Here is an 18361-nt window from a genome sequence, read left to right on the forward strand (position 1 = left end):
CATGTAATAGTGGAGCTAATTTTAAGTAGATTGTCTGTAACCCTGATACATGATTTATGTTCCCGACTGAATGCACGAGGCAAGCGGCATGAAGGACCGATCTTAGAATTAAAAACCCCCGCATTATCCATCTCACTTGGAGTCATTTTCCCCATGCGTCCAGATATTCGAATACCGGAAAACACAAATTAGCGAGCGAATATTCGAATATTCGGACCGAACACTAATGTATGTATATATATCGGGTGTCCCCATAAAAACGATAACCCTACTGAATATAGAATTATTTAAAAAGTATGGAGACTATACATTTGATATTTCATACTGATTGCTATACAGATATTTCCCACATTCATTGAACAGATTCAAACAGATTCAAAATTGAAAGTAAAACAAACATGTGACGCCAGACAAAAGGGCAGTAAGTGAAATCAGCGTCGCATTGGTCTTACTTACAATTGACTTACAATATGACAACACAAAACAAAATACATCTTACGCACACTTTTATATTTCACATACATGTAGTTTATTTCCAAATCATGTATATCATAAAACGTATAATTTGTATTGTAAAATACGCATATGAACATATAATACACATAATAATGTTCATATAATTACCATAAACAAATGTGAGAATGTTTACTATAATTATGCATGACTACTATATTGCATTATCGCAAATACACCGGAAATCTCACAAAACGTGAACTAAAACATTTCTAGTAGTTACAACAACAAAAGGATCATCATCGTCATCATCATCATCATCATCAACAACAACAACAACAACAACAGTAACAACAAGGAAAAAGCAATACACATTATGTTAGCAAGATATCATAAAACATTTTTATTATAATTTTTCTTTATATATAACCGTTTGACAAAAAAAAAGGTTTTTTTTTTAATCATTTTTTTTATTTTATATATATATATATATATATATATATATATATATATATATATATATATATATATATATATATATACACACACATATATATATATATATATATATATATATATATATATATATATATATATATATATATATATATATATATATATATATATATATATATATATATACATGCCGTTACATTATTTGTTAAAACTGATGTACTATTGAAAAATATATATATATACATATACATATACATATATATATACATATATATATATATATATATATATATATATATATATATACACACACACATATATATATATATATATATATATATATATATATATATACATATATATATATATATATATATATATATACATATATATATATACATATACATATATATATATATATATATATATATATATATATATATTAAATTCATGCCGTTACATTATTTGTTAAAACTGATGTACTATTGAAAAAAGGAAAATAAAACTAACAACCACAAACAATAAAAGAAAACAATGTTTGAAAGCACAAGAATTGACGCCCATATCGTCTACATGCAACAATTGTCAAAAGAACAAGAAGACTTCTGAGGAAAGACTAGTACTTGAAGGAAGGACATGTTTTATTTAACGACGCACTTAACACATTTTATTTACGGTTATATGGCGTCGGGTACTAGTACTTGAAGACAGTTTTTAAACCGTAACCCAGCACAGACAATTGACACAGATTAGTATTCATAAATAAAATTGTTATATATTGATAAATTTGATATATTTTTTTATATAGAAGGGCTCAACATTTTTGTTATAAATAAATACACGTTAAAATGGTATAACATTGACATGTATAGAGTCTATCAAAATCTATCAAATGTACCAATATACAATGTACAACCATTGTATTTATGTATACTAATCTGTGTTAAGTGGCTGTGTAACCCAGTAACCCAATTACTGTGGCCTCAGTAACATCATCGCCAGTAATTTGAACACCACGCCCATAGTAACGTCATCACCATGATCTCAGATTTCAGCACCACGACCAGACTAACTCCATTACCACGGCATCGTTAACTTCCATCACCATGGGTTTACTAACGTCATAAACAAGACCTTAATATTTTTTTTTATCACGATAACCAGACTGTCACCACCACCACAGCCACGGTCTTAAACTTCATCACCATAATATAGGTAAAGTCACTTTGAGCTCAGTCATTTAATCAACAAGATCCCGGTAATTAAAGACTGTGACATCTGTAATTTTATCACCACGATCTCAATAACCTTTTTACCACACTTTCGGGGATCCCCGTGATTTCAATCATATCTTTATCGTCAACTTCATGCCACGCCTTCAATAACTGTATCATCCCCACGTGAGCTCAGTAACTACATCACCACGCCATCGATAACGTTATCCCCGTGGTGTCAGTAACTTATCACCACAAACTCAAGAATGCCATCCTCGTGATCCCAGTAACGTCATCACCACAACCTCAATAATTTCATCCTCGTGATCTCAGTAACGTCATCACCACAACCTCAATAATTTAATTCTCGTGATGTAAGTAACGTCATCACCACAACCTCAATAATTTCATCCTCGTGATCTCAGTAAAGTCATCACCACAACCTCAATAATTTCACCCTCGTGATCCCAGTAACGTCATCACCACAACCTCAATAATTTCATCCTCGTGATATCAGTAACGTCATCACCACAACCTCAATAATTTCATCCTCGTGATCTCAGTAACGTCATCACCACAATCTCAATAATTCACCCTCGTGATCCTATCATCACCACAACCTCAATAAACCCTCGTGAAGTAACTCATCAAAACCTCAAAAACTTCATTATCACAACCTCAGTACTATCATACTCGTAAAAAATCTCAGAAACTTCATTATCACAACCTCAATACTGTCATACTCGTAAAAGAAATTTCAGTAAATTATCAGCACAACCTCAATAATTTCATCCTTGTGATCTTAGTACCTTCATCATCACAACCGTAATAATTTCATCCTTGTGATCTCAGTAACTTCATCATCACAACCTCAATACTGTCATACTCGTAAAAGAAATTTCAGTAAATTATCAGCACAACCTCAATAATTTCATCCTTGTGATCTTAGTACCTTCATCATCACAACCGTAATAATTTCATCCTTGTGATCTCAGTAACTTCATCATCACAACCTCATTAATTTCATCCTCGTGATCTTAGTAAGTTCATCAACAAAACCTTAATAATTTCACCTTGTGATCTCAGCAAGTTCATCACTACAACCTCAATAATTTCATCCTTGTGATCTCAGCAACTTCATCACCAAGCCATCGATAATTTCACAATTGCCACCTCATTAACTTCATCGACATCGAATTGCTTTATGCGATGTTTACATCTGCAAAGGAACATTTTAGCCTGAAGTAAAAACAGTGAGATTCAGATTATAAATCGTGAAATCCATAAGCGTACCAGACGTGTGTGTGTGTGTGGGGGGGGGGTGGGGGGGGGGCAAAAGAGGGTGGGGGCAATTGTCCCCTTAGTGCTGGAGCAAGTCTTCATATTCCAGAAAACATTATAGAGATATTCGGGCAAATTGTGCTAACCTAATAATGTTTTACCACGTATTTCCATCATTCTACCCGCAAAATTAGGTGTAAGCCATGTAACAAAGCGTAGTAATTCGTTTACAACCATATATAGCTGTTTGGCAGTAATCCTGATATGAATAAATGTTGTTATCCAGTTTTGGTCATTTTCGTTTAATTCGGGCAAAAACCAGTCTGCAACCCCACCCCTACAAAAATGGGAGCCCGTACGCCTATGGCGATATCAAACCAATGAATCTTTAGTAGATGTAGCAAAACAAATCCAAAAAAACAACAACAAAATGATAATAAATGCAGCAAAAAACAAACAAATAATGCAAATATGTGGACAAGCTTTCAAAGTTAAATTATTAATAAAGTTAGAACAGTGAAATATACAATTAAGATATTGACAAGACCTTTAAATATATTTGGTGGTAGAACAATACTAGTATATCAGTTTAGATTATAAAGAGATCAAGCAAAGTGAAACTAATTATCGTATCTCTTATTAACTATAACAAGTACTCACTCACTGACAAATAATAATAACTTCTAACTATAAAAAGAAAACTTAAAACTTTAAACAATGTTGAATTAACTGAAACAAATCGATGAGTATGTTTAAACATATTAACAAAATTAATATCGCTAACTATATAGCCAATCATTTAAGTAAACTGTGCAATAGGCCACATGCATGTAAGTTCAGAATGTTGGACCAACGCACAATACTAAAAGTTATAAAGAGGCTGTCCTGAATGTTCGGCTATTGTCTTTTTAATCAATTTTAAAATTACAGCTGTCTTATTAAAATCATATCTTACTGTCTACGTGAGAAGAGCTAAGCAACGCGAATGCTATCCCATGTCTAGTTGACCTGCCATTCGACCAATCAAAATATATCCGTTTGCAGCTTGATGCATTTGGGAGCGTTATAATAGCATGATTAACACTCTTTTATGCCTGTTTATTTAATATTAATTTCCATTAAAATAAAACAATTTTTAAAGTGTTTAAATTAGACATCTACAGGCGCATGTGAAGGGATTTATGCAGGGGGTGGGACTAGACTGTGGCGAGTGAAGTTTATAGGGGGATCGAGCGATGCTGCTCCGGAAAATATATTTGTAAAAGCAGAACATTTTGCCCTATACATACGCGCCTGATCTACAGTTTGGTTCTAGAGTTATGTATCAATATATGTCACACTGCAACAGTTATAGTAGAAGAAAGGTGTGTTCTGAAATATGCATATCCAGTTACGTATAGTGTACAGATCTGTTGGGCATGAATTGCACTAGCTACTACATTAGAATAGTCCACGGCCCCAAGCTCCACCGAAAGTATGACGTCTCGAGCTGAAATACAGATATAAAAGATATAAATAAACATTATTGCAGAATAATCAGTGTCACAACTTCCGGATTTACCTTCTAGGCACTGTTCTGGTAGTACTAAACCAAATAACATTCGGCTGGGTCAAAGTTCGAGGTGCACCGTCCTGCCATTGGTGATAAATGTGACAGTGTTTGTTGGGTGCTGTAATAACATCCGGTTATATCGAAAATGAGCTATGAAGGTTCCATGGGTCATAGTTTGGTTGATATATTATATTGCATATAATGTTTTAACCACATACGTTAACATTGTTGGCTATGGGACTTTGTTTGGTATAGTACAACCTATATTTTGGAATGAATCACATGGGGAGACAAAATATTTTGTGTTCTCTCCCGGTACGGCTCCCATCCAGATTTAGTAACTTAAGGGTGTATACCACCAAATCAAATCCCATAGACGACAACAATAACATATGTGGCTAAAACTACTACCTGCAGCGTATCAATCGACATATACACCACGGATATAAATACTACCACTCCTCACCCATCAAGTAAATAAGAAAATAATGGGGGTTAAGCTGTTCTCTGTTTACGCATTTACTATAATACTACGCCTGGAGAAAATAATTAAGTTTACTTTATAAATATTCATATCAAAAAAATAAAATATGTAAATTCCTCAAAAATATAAGTGAAATACCAGTACCGTACACTATTTCTTTGACCACAGATGCCAAAAACCCCACACTTGAATACTAGTATGTTTAATTTTGTTGTAGTATGACAGGTAGGGCGAAGAACGGACTTACTGACGGACAGACAAACAGACGGAATGGCCAATCTGCGGAAGAAAAAGAAGAAGAAGAAATGTTTTATTTACGGTTATATGGCGTCAAACATATGGTTAAGGACCACACAGATAATGAGAGAGGAAACCCGCTGTCGCCACTTCATGGGCTACTCTTTTCGATTAGCAGCAAGGGATCTTTTATATACACCATCCCACAGACAGGGTAGTACATACCACGGCCTTTGATATACCAGTCGTGGTGCACTGGCTGGAACGAGAAATAGCCCAATGGGCCCACCGACGGAGACCGATCCCAGACCGACCGCACAGCGAGCGAGCGCTGTACCACTGGGCTACGCCTCGTCCCGGCCAATCTACGGATTCACGTTATGTGTTGCTGTGATCCGATCCGATAATATTTTAACATGCTCATGTACCACGGGGGTTTCGAGCATGTCCGCCCCAGGGTTCGGCCTCTGGAGGTCAGGGCCCAATCCGGGGCAGACGTTGATGTGAGCCACACATTATCTGTCACTACAATAACTTTAATTAAGGCTTCGGCAAAATAATAAATGATTTTACCTCTGGGCTATAGGCCTACTTCCTTAAATTCTTCATCCGTTTTTGGTGATATTCCTGTCCGTACAACATTTCGTTAGCTCCCGCGTCTATTGTTTGTGGCTTTATTTCTGTAGATCTAATATTTTAGTTTTTTAAGCTTTCGCCTTCTAGTAATATATAATTTGATTCTTCATCTGTTTTTTGTAGTTCTGTCCTCAGGAGATATTTCATAAAATTCTGTACTTGCTTTTGTGAATTGATCTTTGGACGACATTTCATTAAATTTTTCACTTGCTTTTTCGTTAAATTCTGCATTGGCCTAAATGTTCTGGGTCGAAATTCTAAATCTATTTGTTTGTTAAAATCTGCATTTGGTTCTGTGGTATTATTTCCCGTGAATATGTTAAAAAATTCTTCATCTGTTTCGTTTGATTCTGCGTCTGTTTTTGTGGTGCATTCGGGCGAAATATCATTAAATTCTACATATGTGTTTGAAGTTATTCTATCGAATGATATTTTATTAAATTCTGCATCTGTTTTTGTGGGTTTAACGTAAAGCAATATTTCTCTAAATTCTTCCGTTTCTGTGAATATTTCGGTTGATTCTAATTTTCGGGTTGTATCTTCAGAGAATATTTCATTAAGTTCACCATCTGCTTTTGACGTTACATCTTCGGACAACATTTCAGTAAATTCTGTATCTGTTTTCGAATTTACACTTTTGGAAAACATTTCGCAAAATTTTGTATCTGTTTTCGAATTTACACTTTTGGAAAACATTTCGTTAAATTCTGTATCTGTTTTCGAATTTACACCTTCGGACAGCATTTCGCTAAATTCTGTATCTGTTTTCAAAGTTACAGCTCTGCACAGTATTTCATTAATTTCGGCATCTATTCTAGACGTTACATCTTCAGACAACATTTCGTTAAATTCTGTATCTGTTTTCGACGTTATACCTTCGAACAAAACTTCGTTGAATTCTGTATCAGTTTTCGAAGTTTCACCTTCGGACAGCATTTCGCTTAAATCTGTATCTGCATTCGAAGTTATACCTGTGCACAGTATTTCATTAATTTCGGTGTTTATTCTAGACGTTACAGCTTCGGACAATATTTCATCAGCATCTGTTTTTAACGTTATACGTTCAGGCAATATTTTATCAGTATCTGTTTCTAACGTTATACGTTCAGGCAATATTTCATCTGTTTTCGAGGTTATTCTTTCGAACTGTATTTCACTAGACTCTGTTTTTGCACACAAAACGTCTGATGTAGGTTTCCTGTGCTGACTGATACCGACTGAAAGATTCTGTGAGGAAAAAAAGTGAAAGGTTCTAAAGAACAGTATATATAATAAGTTGAACTATATTACGGTACATGATATGAGCTCTCTGTGTTGTAGTAATAATAGTAGTATGATATTGTAGTATGTAATACTAGTGGTAGTAGTAGTATTATGTAGTAGTACTAGTAATAGTAGTATTTAGTAGTATAGTATAGTAGTAGTAGTAATAATAGTAGTAGTGGTTGTAGTAATAGTTGTTGTTATCGTTGTTGTAGTAATAGTAGTAGTTGTTGTAGTAGTAGTAGCAGTAATAGTGGTTATAGTAGTAGCAGTAATAGTGGTTGTAGTAGTAGTAGTAGTAGTAATAGTGGTTGTAGTAGTAGTAGTAGTAGTAGTAGTAATAGTGGTTGTAGTAATAGTGTAGTAGTGGTGGTGGTAGTAGTAGTAGTAGTAGCAGAATGAATGAATGTTTAACGGCACCCCAGCACGAAAAATACATCGGCTATATTGGGTGTCAAAGTATAGTACATGCAAAACATTAATAGTAGAAGTAAACTGGAAGTAGTAGTAGTAGTAGTGTTAAACGTTTGAAACGTGATCTAAATATGGTTTGAATAAGTGTTTGTACTCCGACTGTCTACAAGAAGTAAGCTCATAATTCTCCGTGCAGGCCGGTATGAACGATATATCTGAAGTGTGTGTGTGTGTGTGGGGGGGGGGGGGGCACAGTCTTTAATAAGGAGTAGCACATTCCTCAGTGGGTTAGGGTGGGACACAAGCCAAACCTTTTTCATTATACAGAGTAGGACAAAAAAACAACAACCCATACGTGTTCTTCCTCAAGGGGAGCACATGCCTGCCATGTTGTTAGAAAATACATCGAGAGATGTCACTTGCATACCATTTACTGGCATCTTACGACGCCCATGACGTCAATGGGAAAACGTAAGCGTGATAGACTACTATAGTTTTGTGAAGATAGTGTTCGATTGACATTTTATTTTATGTTGATGAAATAGTTATGCACTTCGAATCATAAAAACTAATTGTGATATGTTTTTACGTCCATGGCAGTAGGAACCGCAGAACAGCTTATATATAAGGTATAAATGGTTTTGTGCTAACGCGCTACGCTGTTTATACAAAGTGTAAAATGATTCTATGATTCATTTAAAAACTGAACTTGATCATTTTTTAATTTCATACTTGCAAGTATGAAGCACAGAATCACTTCATACATACTGTATGGACGGGGTAGCGCGTGAGGCTGTCCAGTGCCACTGGTTCATACTCCTATGAACGTCTAACATTATCATAATATCAATTTTTATAATTCCAAGTGTTTTATCAATATAAAATGCATGTACTATGAAATAAGAATCGAATTCTTTATTAAGGAAATTAATACCAAGGATGATAAGTGGAATTCCCTTTTTTGTGGTTCAGCTTTTTTCCTTCAATGGCTGTTTTAAATTATTTAAAACAGAAGAGCTAGATTTAAATACTTTCTTAATGACTAGGGCCTACTTACAAATATGTAAACCTCGAGTTCCCAGTTGTATTCTTCAAGCTGTCGTACACGTTCTGAACAAACAAACAAAGAAAAACAAAAGAAGAAAAAAACAGCATCAGTTACTGTCAATACGATATCATAATATGTGTTGGGGAAACTTAATTCTGCTTTGACTGGATGTGCATTAATGTCCATAATATGTTTGCAAGCATCACATTTCACTATTTTTACATTTACTCCTGCATGTGTTATTTTTGCCTCTAACGTTTCAAAATGTCCATTGTATGTCCCCAACTGCAACCTGGACATAACTGTAGAAATAGCGAAATGTGGTGTTTGCAACCATCATAATGGACATTAATGGACATCTGGAAATAAAAATGTGTATTTCATCATGTAAACAAAAAACTATGGGCTTATAAAAAAAGAAAATGAAAGTCAGGCGATCATCGTTTTTAGTAGGCTGGCTACGTAACTAAATATTGAGCAGGTTTTTCATTTTTGATATCATATTTTGTATTTTAAAACATTTCTCAGAACAAGCCTGATGAAGCTGGGATGCGAACTCAACAGACTTAAGTTCGGTGTTTTAACCACTACACCATTGAGGACTTCATGAAAACTAACCTCTCAATTCTTTGTTTTCTGAAGCATAGTTCGTGAGGTGCATCTTGTCATTATTTGACGCAGCACGTTTTAGCCAGTCAAGCTGAGCAAACTCTCGAGTCGTCACGTCTACCGCCATCTTTATTTCCTCATGTAAACCATTAATCCTCTTCAGTTCATCAGTCGTGACAAGTCTGTGCGATTTTATACCAGCCTAGACAAAACAATGATCTCAAAAGATGAGCGTGTCTGTCTACCAGGAATAGGAATAAATGAATAGGAATAGAAAATAAAAGTAAGTTAATGTGGGGTGTGGGGGTGTGGGGTGTGTGGGGTGAGTAGTCTATGATAGAGTAGAGACTAATAATAACTGATGGAAAAAGAGTAGTTTTAAACGAATAGATACAGACCGGCCTCGGTGGCGTCGTGGTTAGGCTATCGGTCTACAGGCTGGTAGGTACTGGGTTCGGATACCAGTCGAGGCATGGGATTTTTAATCCAGATACCGATTCCAAACCCTGAGTGAGTGCTCCGCAAGGCTCAATGGGTAGGTGTAAACCACTTGCACGGACCAGTGATCCATAACTGGTTCAACAAAGGCAATGGTTTGTGCTATCCTGCCTGTGGGAAGCGCAAATAAAAGATCCCTTGCTGCCTGTCGTAAAAGAGTAGCCTATATGGCGACAGCGGGTTTCCTCTAAAAAAAACAGTGTCAGAATGACCATATGTTCGACGTCCAATAGCCGATGATAAGATAAAAAAAATCAATGTGCTCTAGTGGCATCGTTAAATAAAACAAACTTTACTTTTTACGAAATGATACAATGACCTTGTTCAAAAGGTATGACAAAATGTATGAAAGTCCACGTCAAAAATGTTCCAAGAATGTTTCTACAGCATAGGCCTGTACGTGTGTGGTGCGTGTGCGTTCGTGACACTGCGTGAACATACCTTCTTATGGGTAAGGGTTTTAAAACAATAAACCACTCCTGCGTGGTTCGAATGACCCGACGGAAGAGGCTGATTCTAAGACTCTTAAAGGTTACGTGACGATTAAACTCTTTAGTTTGGAACTTGTCTGACGATCGTCGGTCTTGACTATTATGATGACGTCATAGGCCTTAACTAATAAACTCAATAGCCTACCTAGAGCGCGGTGGTTTTGTCGGGGTGATGCATTGATTGTGGGTGTGGGACCAAATACGAATATAAATTATTATATTATAATATGTAGCCTATACATGTATCAATAATATATATATATTTAATGTCTGTCTATCTGTCTATCTATCTATCTATTTATCTATCTATCTATCTGTCAATATCGGGTTTGACTAAGATAGAGCATCAGTCGTTTCGATTTTCAGTTGTTTTTTCTTTGTTATGCCAAAGTTGATTAGGTCATTATTTACATTGTCTTTGTCTTCACAGGTAACTTCGTTGACTGTGGTATTCAGTTCTACAGTTTCTTTGTTTTCAGGGTTGGGCAGTCTTGGGAGAGTGTCGGCACCCCATGGGTTGACTAAACCTGCCCCGGGCAAGGGTAGAATGGGTCAGTTTCGATTACAGTTTTCTGTTTGATTTAGTGACAAATATATTCATGTTATATGTTTATTGTAATTGTTTTTATGTCTACAAATGATGAAAGATTTGATTTACGTTTATTGGAGTGTGATTTGTTTTATAGTATTGTAATAAAAGGGGGAAAACTATTTTTTCGACAAGCTGCCCCGGTCTGCCTTATCCCCCCCCCCTCTCTCTCTCTCTCTCTCTCTCTCTCTCTCTCTCTCTCTCTCTCTCTCTCTCTCTCTCTCTCTCTCTCTCTCTCTCTCTCTCTCTCTCTCTCTCTCTCTCTAATTAGACAACAAATAGGACAAGCATTTGTAAAAACAAAAATGGTCATTGTTTTATTGTCTAATATACTTTTGCATGACCTCAGCAGTGGCGTAGCGTGAGCTGGGCCTGGGGGTGGGGGTCGAATATGAACCAAGTGGACCTTTTCTATTTTGTGTTTGCACTACCAGAAACTCCATATGTATAAACCTGTATGTTTTGTTCTGAAAGCGGACCATTTGCTTCAGCGAGGGGGGGGGGGTGTCGTCCGAACCCCCGACCCCCCCCAGCCTACGCCCTTGCTCAGGACTTGATTTTACTGTCAGTAAATCCGTTCGCATGACATATTAAATTTCAATATACATGCATATCTGAGGTAAATATTTTCAGCAGATCACTTTTTTTGAGACACACTTTGCACATGTTTCATGGGCATCAATCCGGCTTTAAGGGGGGGGGGGGGGCATGTTAGTGTCTGTGTGTGTTTCTTACGTCGAATTACGTCAACAATGACGTTCGTACAAAATTATGATAAAAGAGATGACTATTTGCCATTTTAAATAAATAATTAATACAGTAAATAAATTAGGTGGGTTTGTGTTTGTGTTTGTTTTTGTTTTTTGTTGTTGCTGTTGTTGTTGTTGTTGTGGTGGTGGTGGTGGTGGTCGTGTTGTGTTGAAGAAAATCGTCCGCTTTCAGTACTAAAACATACAGGTTTATAATTATGGAGTTTCGGGTGGTGCAAAAACAAAATAGAAAATGGTCCACTTGGTTCATATTCGACCCCCCCCCCCCCCCCCCCAGATCACGCTACGCCCCTGACATTTCGGTAGTAATCTTTGTCTGTACCGTAACTAGGAATTAGATCATTGGTGTGCTCCAAATCTTATTTTATTTTAACTATTGATGCAATATCTTGTTACAAAAGAAATACAATGTACTTTAATCAGCGGTGAAGTTTCTACTGCATCAAAACTATCTCGAGATTTCTTTTTTAAAAGCATTCATTTTGCATGGTGGGTTTGTTTTTGTTTTTTTAAACAAATGTCAACGTAAATTCATAATTTATTTAAAATAAAAGTAAATAAGAAGCTCATCTTCTAGGCAATCTTTCAAATTTAATTGGGGACAAAACGTTTTGATAATGTATGGTGTCTTTTTTGTATTAATTTGTGATTAATTTACAATCATGTTACGGTATGGTACTGACAAATTGGGGAAAAAGTGCGCTGCTAACACTGACTTACTTGTTTATTTGATCAAATCATCCAATAAGTTAAACAAAAATAGTTACATTATAATATGTTGAAAGTAAAAACATCACTTTAGGTCTTTATCTGATAATGATCCAAGATTTATTTTTGAAGTTTTATTTCTCTTTCTCACATGATAATCAGGAAATTGATTTAAGAAATTGCTAACAGGAACATATGTAAGAATACTTAAGTAAATCTAAGTAAATATTTTGGATGAACATCATGGTAGTTATTTTATAGATATTTGTATATTATATATAATACATATATAGGCTATCTCCTTTACTTTTGTTTGAAACCTAAGCCACGTTATTGATCTTAAGTCGGACAGTTCAAATTTAAATGTTGTCAATGACAAACTCGGTATCAAATATTTTTTTTACAAACACCACCAAGTCAGTGGAATGGACATCGTTGTCTACAGCCGTTATGCAATTGATCACATGATCTATTTAATTTACATTTGTTGTAGATTATTGGAGGTGGTGAGCTACTCAGAAAACTGCTATTGATTTTGAAGAGAGATTTTAAAGCTTTGTTGAATACATGGGCGTTATTTGGTGGGGGACAGGGGGGGCATGTCCCCCCCTCCCACTTTTAGCAGTGGGGGGGACAGAATATCTGATGTCCCCCCCCCACACTTTTTGGGATATTCAGTGTACATGGTGGTGCACTACTCTAAATAATGTTCTCAGACAGCCACAATGACCTTCATTTTTCAAAATTTTCTGGGGGGGGGGGGGGGGCATGCCCCAGACACCCCTATAGTCACTTCACGCCTAGGGCGCTCGCGATTAGTCGCACGAAATATTGTTAGAACCTAATTGTTCCCCCCACCCCTTTTTCCTTGCAAATGACGCCCATGGTTGAATAAGTTTGTTTTAGTACTAGTAAATTGTCCTCGGGAGTTCAAATAAAGGCTTTAGTAAAGGGAACTAACTGTTAACGACTTATATTTAATCACGTGACTACATTTTAATAGCAGAAATGGCGTGAGTTGGTGAAAGACTTGTTCTACATTTACTTTAAACAAGCAATCAGCATTAGTTGAAGCATTTTGTTTATTTTAATGTGGTAAGGCAATTGTCGATGGTTGGTGTGTATCTTGAATTATTAAGATTTACAATTTTTATTGAATGGAGAAATGAAATACGATTGCGCCTTTGTTGAAGGCCATCATGACCAAACAAAGAGCCGTGAACTACCACAAACACGCAGAACTCGCAGGGTAAAGCGAGTCGGACAGCCTTGATGTTTTAGATGATCTTACTAACGTCCGTATATATTATCATTGATGCATTAATTGGCAAGACTTCCGAACGTTACAACATTCATTTAGTATCGGGTCGTTTTGGCCCTGGTGCATGTTGGGGCCCCAAACGTTTCATTAGGCCTACATGGGTAGGTACCGCAGACCGCCCCTCCCCCCCCCCCCCCCAAAAAAAATTTCTTCTTTATGGTCATAGTTATATTAAATATGTTGCTCTTATTGAAAAAACATTACTATATTATCCAAATGAAGCAAAATAAAGTCGTAGTAGCCTTGTACTTCTGTGACCAAACATGGCCGACATGACGATTTTAATTCTCATTTACGTCCACTTTTGTAAACCAATAAAAGATGCAATAAAACTTATCATATGTACCAGTCTTTTAACTCAAACCAGTAAAAACTTGTCACACGACGAATGCCAATGATTGGCCAATATGTTTAATCAATTTCTTACATAAATATTTACATACTTTACACCTTCAATATCATTATTAGAAACAAAGCAATGTAAGTAGCCATATTTCACCTTTGAAAGTAATGTCCAAACACTCGTACAATATCAGAAAGGTAAATTTCTACCCAGAAAAAAATATCCCCAAAACATATTTTAGCAGATGAAACACTTAAGGCATGAGACAGCAGTCACACACGTGTGCTAAATAATTTACTAAATGCAGCTGTGATTATTTTGGTTCAATAAAGTGCTTTATAAAAACAAATTCAAACAATGAATTATTATAAATATAACTATATACCACTTTGAATTATAATAAAAAATGTATGGCTTAATCTACCAAATTTAGCATCCATGAACGAGTATTAGTCTAAATTTGTTGATGAATTATTGTCACACACTTCATTTCTGTTCCAGGTTCTGTCACAGTTGGAAACAGAAAACATAACAGCATCAAGCTTGAAGTATAATTGAATCTATTGAAAGTTGTTTCTAAACCACGTGTACTCTCCCACTCCGTTTCCATTTCAGGTTTAGACGCACAGAGACTACAAATTTGCTGGAATAAAGAAAAATACCCATTATGACCATGGCTATTTATCTTTTTGTTTCAAATATTGTAATTAGTTTGACATAATATTTGTAAATAGAAATATTCATTACATCAGATGAAACACACCTTCAAATGTTTTTTCTGTATGTAGTTATTTTCACCTGTACAAATGATTACCAATAGTGCCACCTCATATATGCCAATTTTAAGCAGAAACTTAATGTTCAGCAGAGTTCTTCATTAAAAAAAAAAATGATTACCAGGATTAATAGAATTAAATCGTGAGACGTTATCTTTTTTCTTATTTATAAATAGACTGAGACTTCAATTGAGAATTTTGTTGGAATGTATACAGCTATTTTGCACATAAATGTAGAGGTGCATATCTTAGATACGATAACTGTGAAAGTAACATACACTGTCATAATCTAATATTAAGTGTACTACTTAGATCAGAACGTGTCATTGTGGGATCATCTGTTAGTCCTTAGCTGATGTGGAAGTATTCTCAACTGTAATATTGATTAGAAAAAAAAACAATTATTACAGAGAACATTTTGTTTTTAAAATGTTTATTAGTGACAGTGCTATCAATTTAAGAATTGATTAGCAACTACTATTTAATGTTTTAGCATTGTATAGCTATATATCTGAAACTTGCAGAGTCGATCGTGATGCTATACAAATGTTCCCTGTATTAAATATGCTGATCTCGTCTACTTTACACTTTAGTATATTTTACAAATAATTAATTCTTTACCATTTTTAACAGTACTTAATATTCATTGATGAAGTGATGAAAAAGTATAATTATACTTAGAATTTAATGTTACTTGGTTACCAAAAAATTGAAGTTTGTGTCACAATGTGAAAAGTTATGGTACCTGAATAATTTTCTTTAAAAAATGTATTTACAAATATAACAGACTTAAAAAGTACAAATTCTTTGTATTATACTTAATAATTTATTTCCATTGCATTAATACTATTCTTTTGTATAAAACTGATCCAGTCATATGCTAAACTCATTGTCTATATTTGAATAGTTATGCATTATCAAAATGTTTTTTAAAATCAACTTCAGCTATCAGAAAGTGCTGAGTCATGATAAGCAAACCATTATTTTAAGTTATTTTGAATTCAATATGCATTGTCTTCTAAAAATAATGCTTCAGTATGATATATATTCTACCCAAAAAGTTAATAATGGGTGGATAAATAATGACAAAGCATCAAATACATTTAATTTTATCAAAATGTGTCCCTGCTGTGAAGTTCTGTATTTTCGCTTTTGCGGGTCCGGTTCAGAGTAACCTCCCTTGAAATATTTTCGATGTCGAATTAAACTAAATTGCTTCTTTTTTTTAATTACCAAAATCTTTTTTTTATGCTGTATTATTATATTACTATATATATCTATCAATATCTCAGTGAAATCGCCCTTTTTGGGGCAAAATAAGACGTATTCAAAGTTTCACTTGCCTCAAAAAAAGTCTTTTTGTAGTCGTTCAACTTCGGAAACAGAATATACATCAATCGGAAGGTGTGTACTTGTCATAACAACAAAAAAACCGTGCAAAATCGTCATCAAAATAAGCGTATTCTGGCCTTGAACAACACTACCAATTGTGAACCAAACTCGTGACATTTCGGAATATGGGCGCAGCTGCGCCCCTAGCGGCGGCTGTGGTCGCTAACATGGGGCCCATAGCCGGCATAGGCCTATACAACATTTCAATATACAATATTTAAAGTATTATTGTTTGTAATTGCTAAATAATGTATATAATTATGTAGTTGGCATATCCAATTACCTTTAAAAAAACATGATTACTCTTAATATGCTAAATGGCCTCTTAATTCATCCATCAATGGCCAAATTAACGGTTGGTTATGTTTAATGTCAGTAATGTTAAGATAAATATAATGTTATGAAAAATAAAATAATAATTGGGATATAAGCATGTTAATAACTACCTAAGAAACACTTGTTTTTAATTTCTAATGTACATAATAAAATCGCCTGCTAATATGAATTGTTTGCTTGCATCTGTACAGTCTTTTTACACTTTTAAAAAGGACAAGCCCTAGTTTTTAAATACTACGGCATATTTTTCACTACTAGAGCCGTTTATGATAATTGAAATTAAACATTAGTTATATTTTATTGTTTAGATAATCCATTTCCGTACAACCTAAGTGTTTCTAGTCATCCTGGTGTACCACAAAATGCATTTTTCATATTTTTAAAAACAAATGTGCGTTTGAGATATAACAGTTATGGAGTCAAGTTTTAAACCATTTTTAACGATATTTCACCCTTTCAAAGTCACAGACGTGGCCGAAACGACTAGGGGTCTGGGGCCTGACTTACCGGGACCGAAATGTCTCGAAAGTATTCAGTTCATTCAGGTTTAGAGTTAGTGATAGTAATAGCATGGATGCTGGAATGTTCGAAGTCTTTCCCATTAATTTTAGATGATTACTCAGGGTTCATACTTAAACAATTACAGTATTCTGTTGAAACTTTCAGTTGAACTTGGTGTTCATGGATGATGTTGGATAAAAATCTTTTGTTTCTGCTCAGTGAGCATGTGGTTTTATAAACAAACAGGAAGTGAGATGAAATCTGGGGGAAATAATATAACTGACCTCTTTGATAAATCTCAGAAACCTAATTTAAAGATTATCTTGATTACAAAAATTAAAAGAAAACAATAATATTCAGCAGTGACTGCCGTTTGTAAAATCTTCAAGAGCTGAAAAAAACTCCCCTGAATTTGTTTTGTGAGAGATTGCTCTCAAAAATTAGCATCACTTAATTGTTAAAATATAAATGTCACCATTTGAACTGATAATAAGATAGAACAATAAAATTAATATCTGTCATTTATAATTATACTAACTATCCTTTTGATGTCAGGCATAAGTGTACGTGACAGATTCAACAAACCCTAATTTCTACCCCCTGAGAACACGCAATTTTTTTAAAATTAAAACCGATAATTAAATATAACGGGGAGTTACTAGTAAGTAAAGAAGTAAATAAACATAACAATATCGTTTTATTTTGACATTGGTTACAATTAATTTGCCAGATTGCTTCGAAAGTAACATACCTCACCGGCCATTCTGCAAATTCACGATAATTTGGAACACCTCGGCTGATTACGAATAGAAATTAATTAGGCCGAAGTGTTCCGAATGATCAGAATATTCCGATAGACAGTAAAACTTACGCTTACATACATCCAGTGAGAACAGTTGATACATGTTCTATTAAGGAAGACGCCACTGTTTTCTTTTTCTAAACGAAAACTTGATTTAAGTTTCAATTTCTCAAAAATTATGTTAGTT

The 18361-nt window shown here is 34.8% G+C and overlaps 2 protein-coding genes across 24 annotated transcripts in view; one reads left to right on the plus strand and one right to left on the minus strand.

The window, feature by feature from the left end:
• Positions 1–2771: 2771 nt before the first annotated feature.
• On the minus strand, positions 2772–10720 carry LOC121384700. 6 transcript variants are annotated; one of them, XM_041515196.1, is made up of 6 exons: positions 10587–10720; positions 9657–9849; positions 9048–9100; positions 6251–7540; positions 3137–4893; positions 2772–2993 (listed from the first exon to the last, which is right to left on the minus strand). In XM_041515196.1, the coding sequence occupies exons 2-4, from the start codon at positions 9772–9774 to the stop codon at positions 6374–6376; spliced, it is 1338 nt and encodes a 445-aa protein (XP_041371130.1). In that variant the 5' UTR covers positions 9775–9849; positions 10587–10720; the 3' UTR covers positions 2772–2993; positions 3137–4893; positions 6251–6373. The 6 variants fall into 6 exon arrangements, with proteins under 6 accessions (XP_041371130.1, XP_041371128.1, XP_041371127.1 ...); XM_041515194.1 differs by adding an exon at positions 5688–5719 and having other exon boundaries at positions 2772–4893; XM_041515193.1 differs by adding an exon at positions 5590–5719 and having other exon boundaries at positions 2772–4893.
• Positions 10721–10782: 62 nt separating this feature from the next.
• The window catches only part of LOC121382587 (GDNF-inducible zinc finger protein 1-like), a 98365-nt gene continuing 90786 nt past the window's right edge, over positions 10783–18361 (plus strand). For 17 of the 18 annotated variants that reach the window (XR_005959186.1, XR_005959187.1, XM_041512085.1 and 14 more), the window contains exon 1: positions 13679–13798. The gene's annotated coding sequence lies outside the window, so the exon portion shown is untranslated. Of the gene's footprint in view, positions 10824–11115; positions 11188–13678; positions 13799–18361 lie in introns of those variants that run through there. The other variant, XM_041512083.1, reaches the window with a different exon arrangement.

This window comes from Gigantopelta aegis, chromosome 10 (assembly GCF_016097555.1).
Source record: "Gigantopelta aegis isolate Gae_Host chromosome 10, Gae_host_genome, whole genome shotgun sequence".
Taxonomy (NCBI): Eukaryota; Metazoa; Mollusca; class Gastropoda; order Neomphalida; family Peltospiridae; genus Gigantopelta; species Gigantopelta aegis.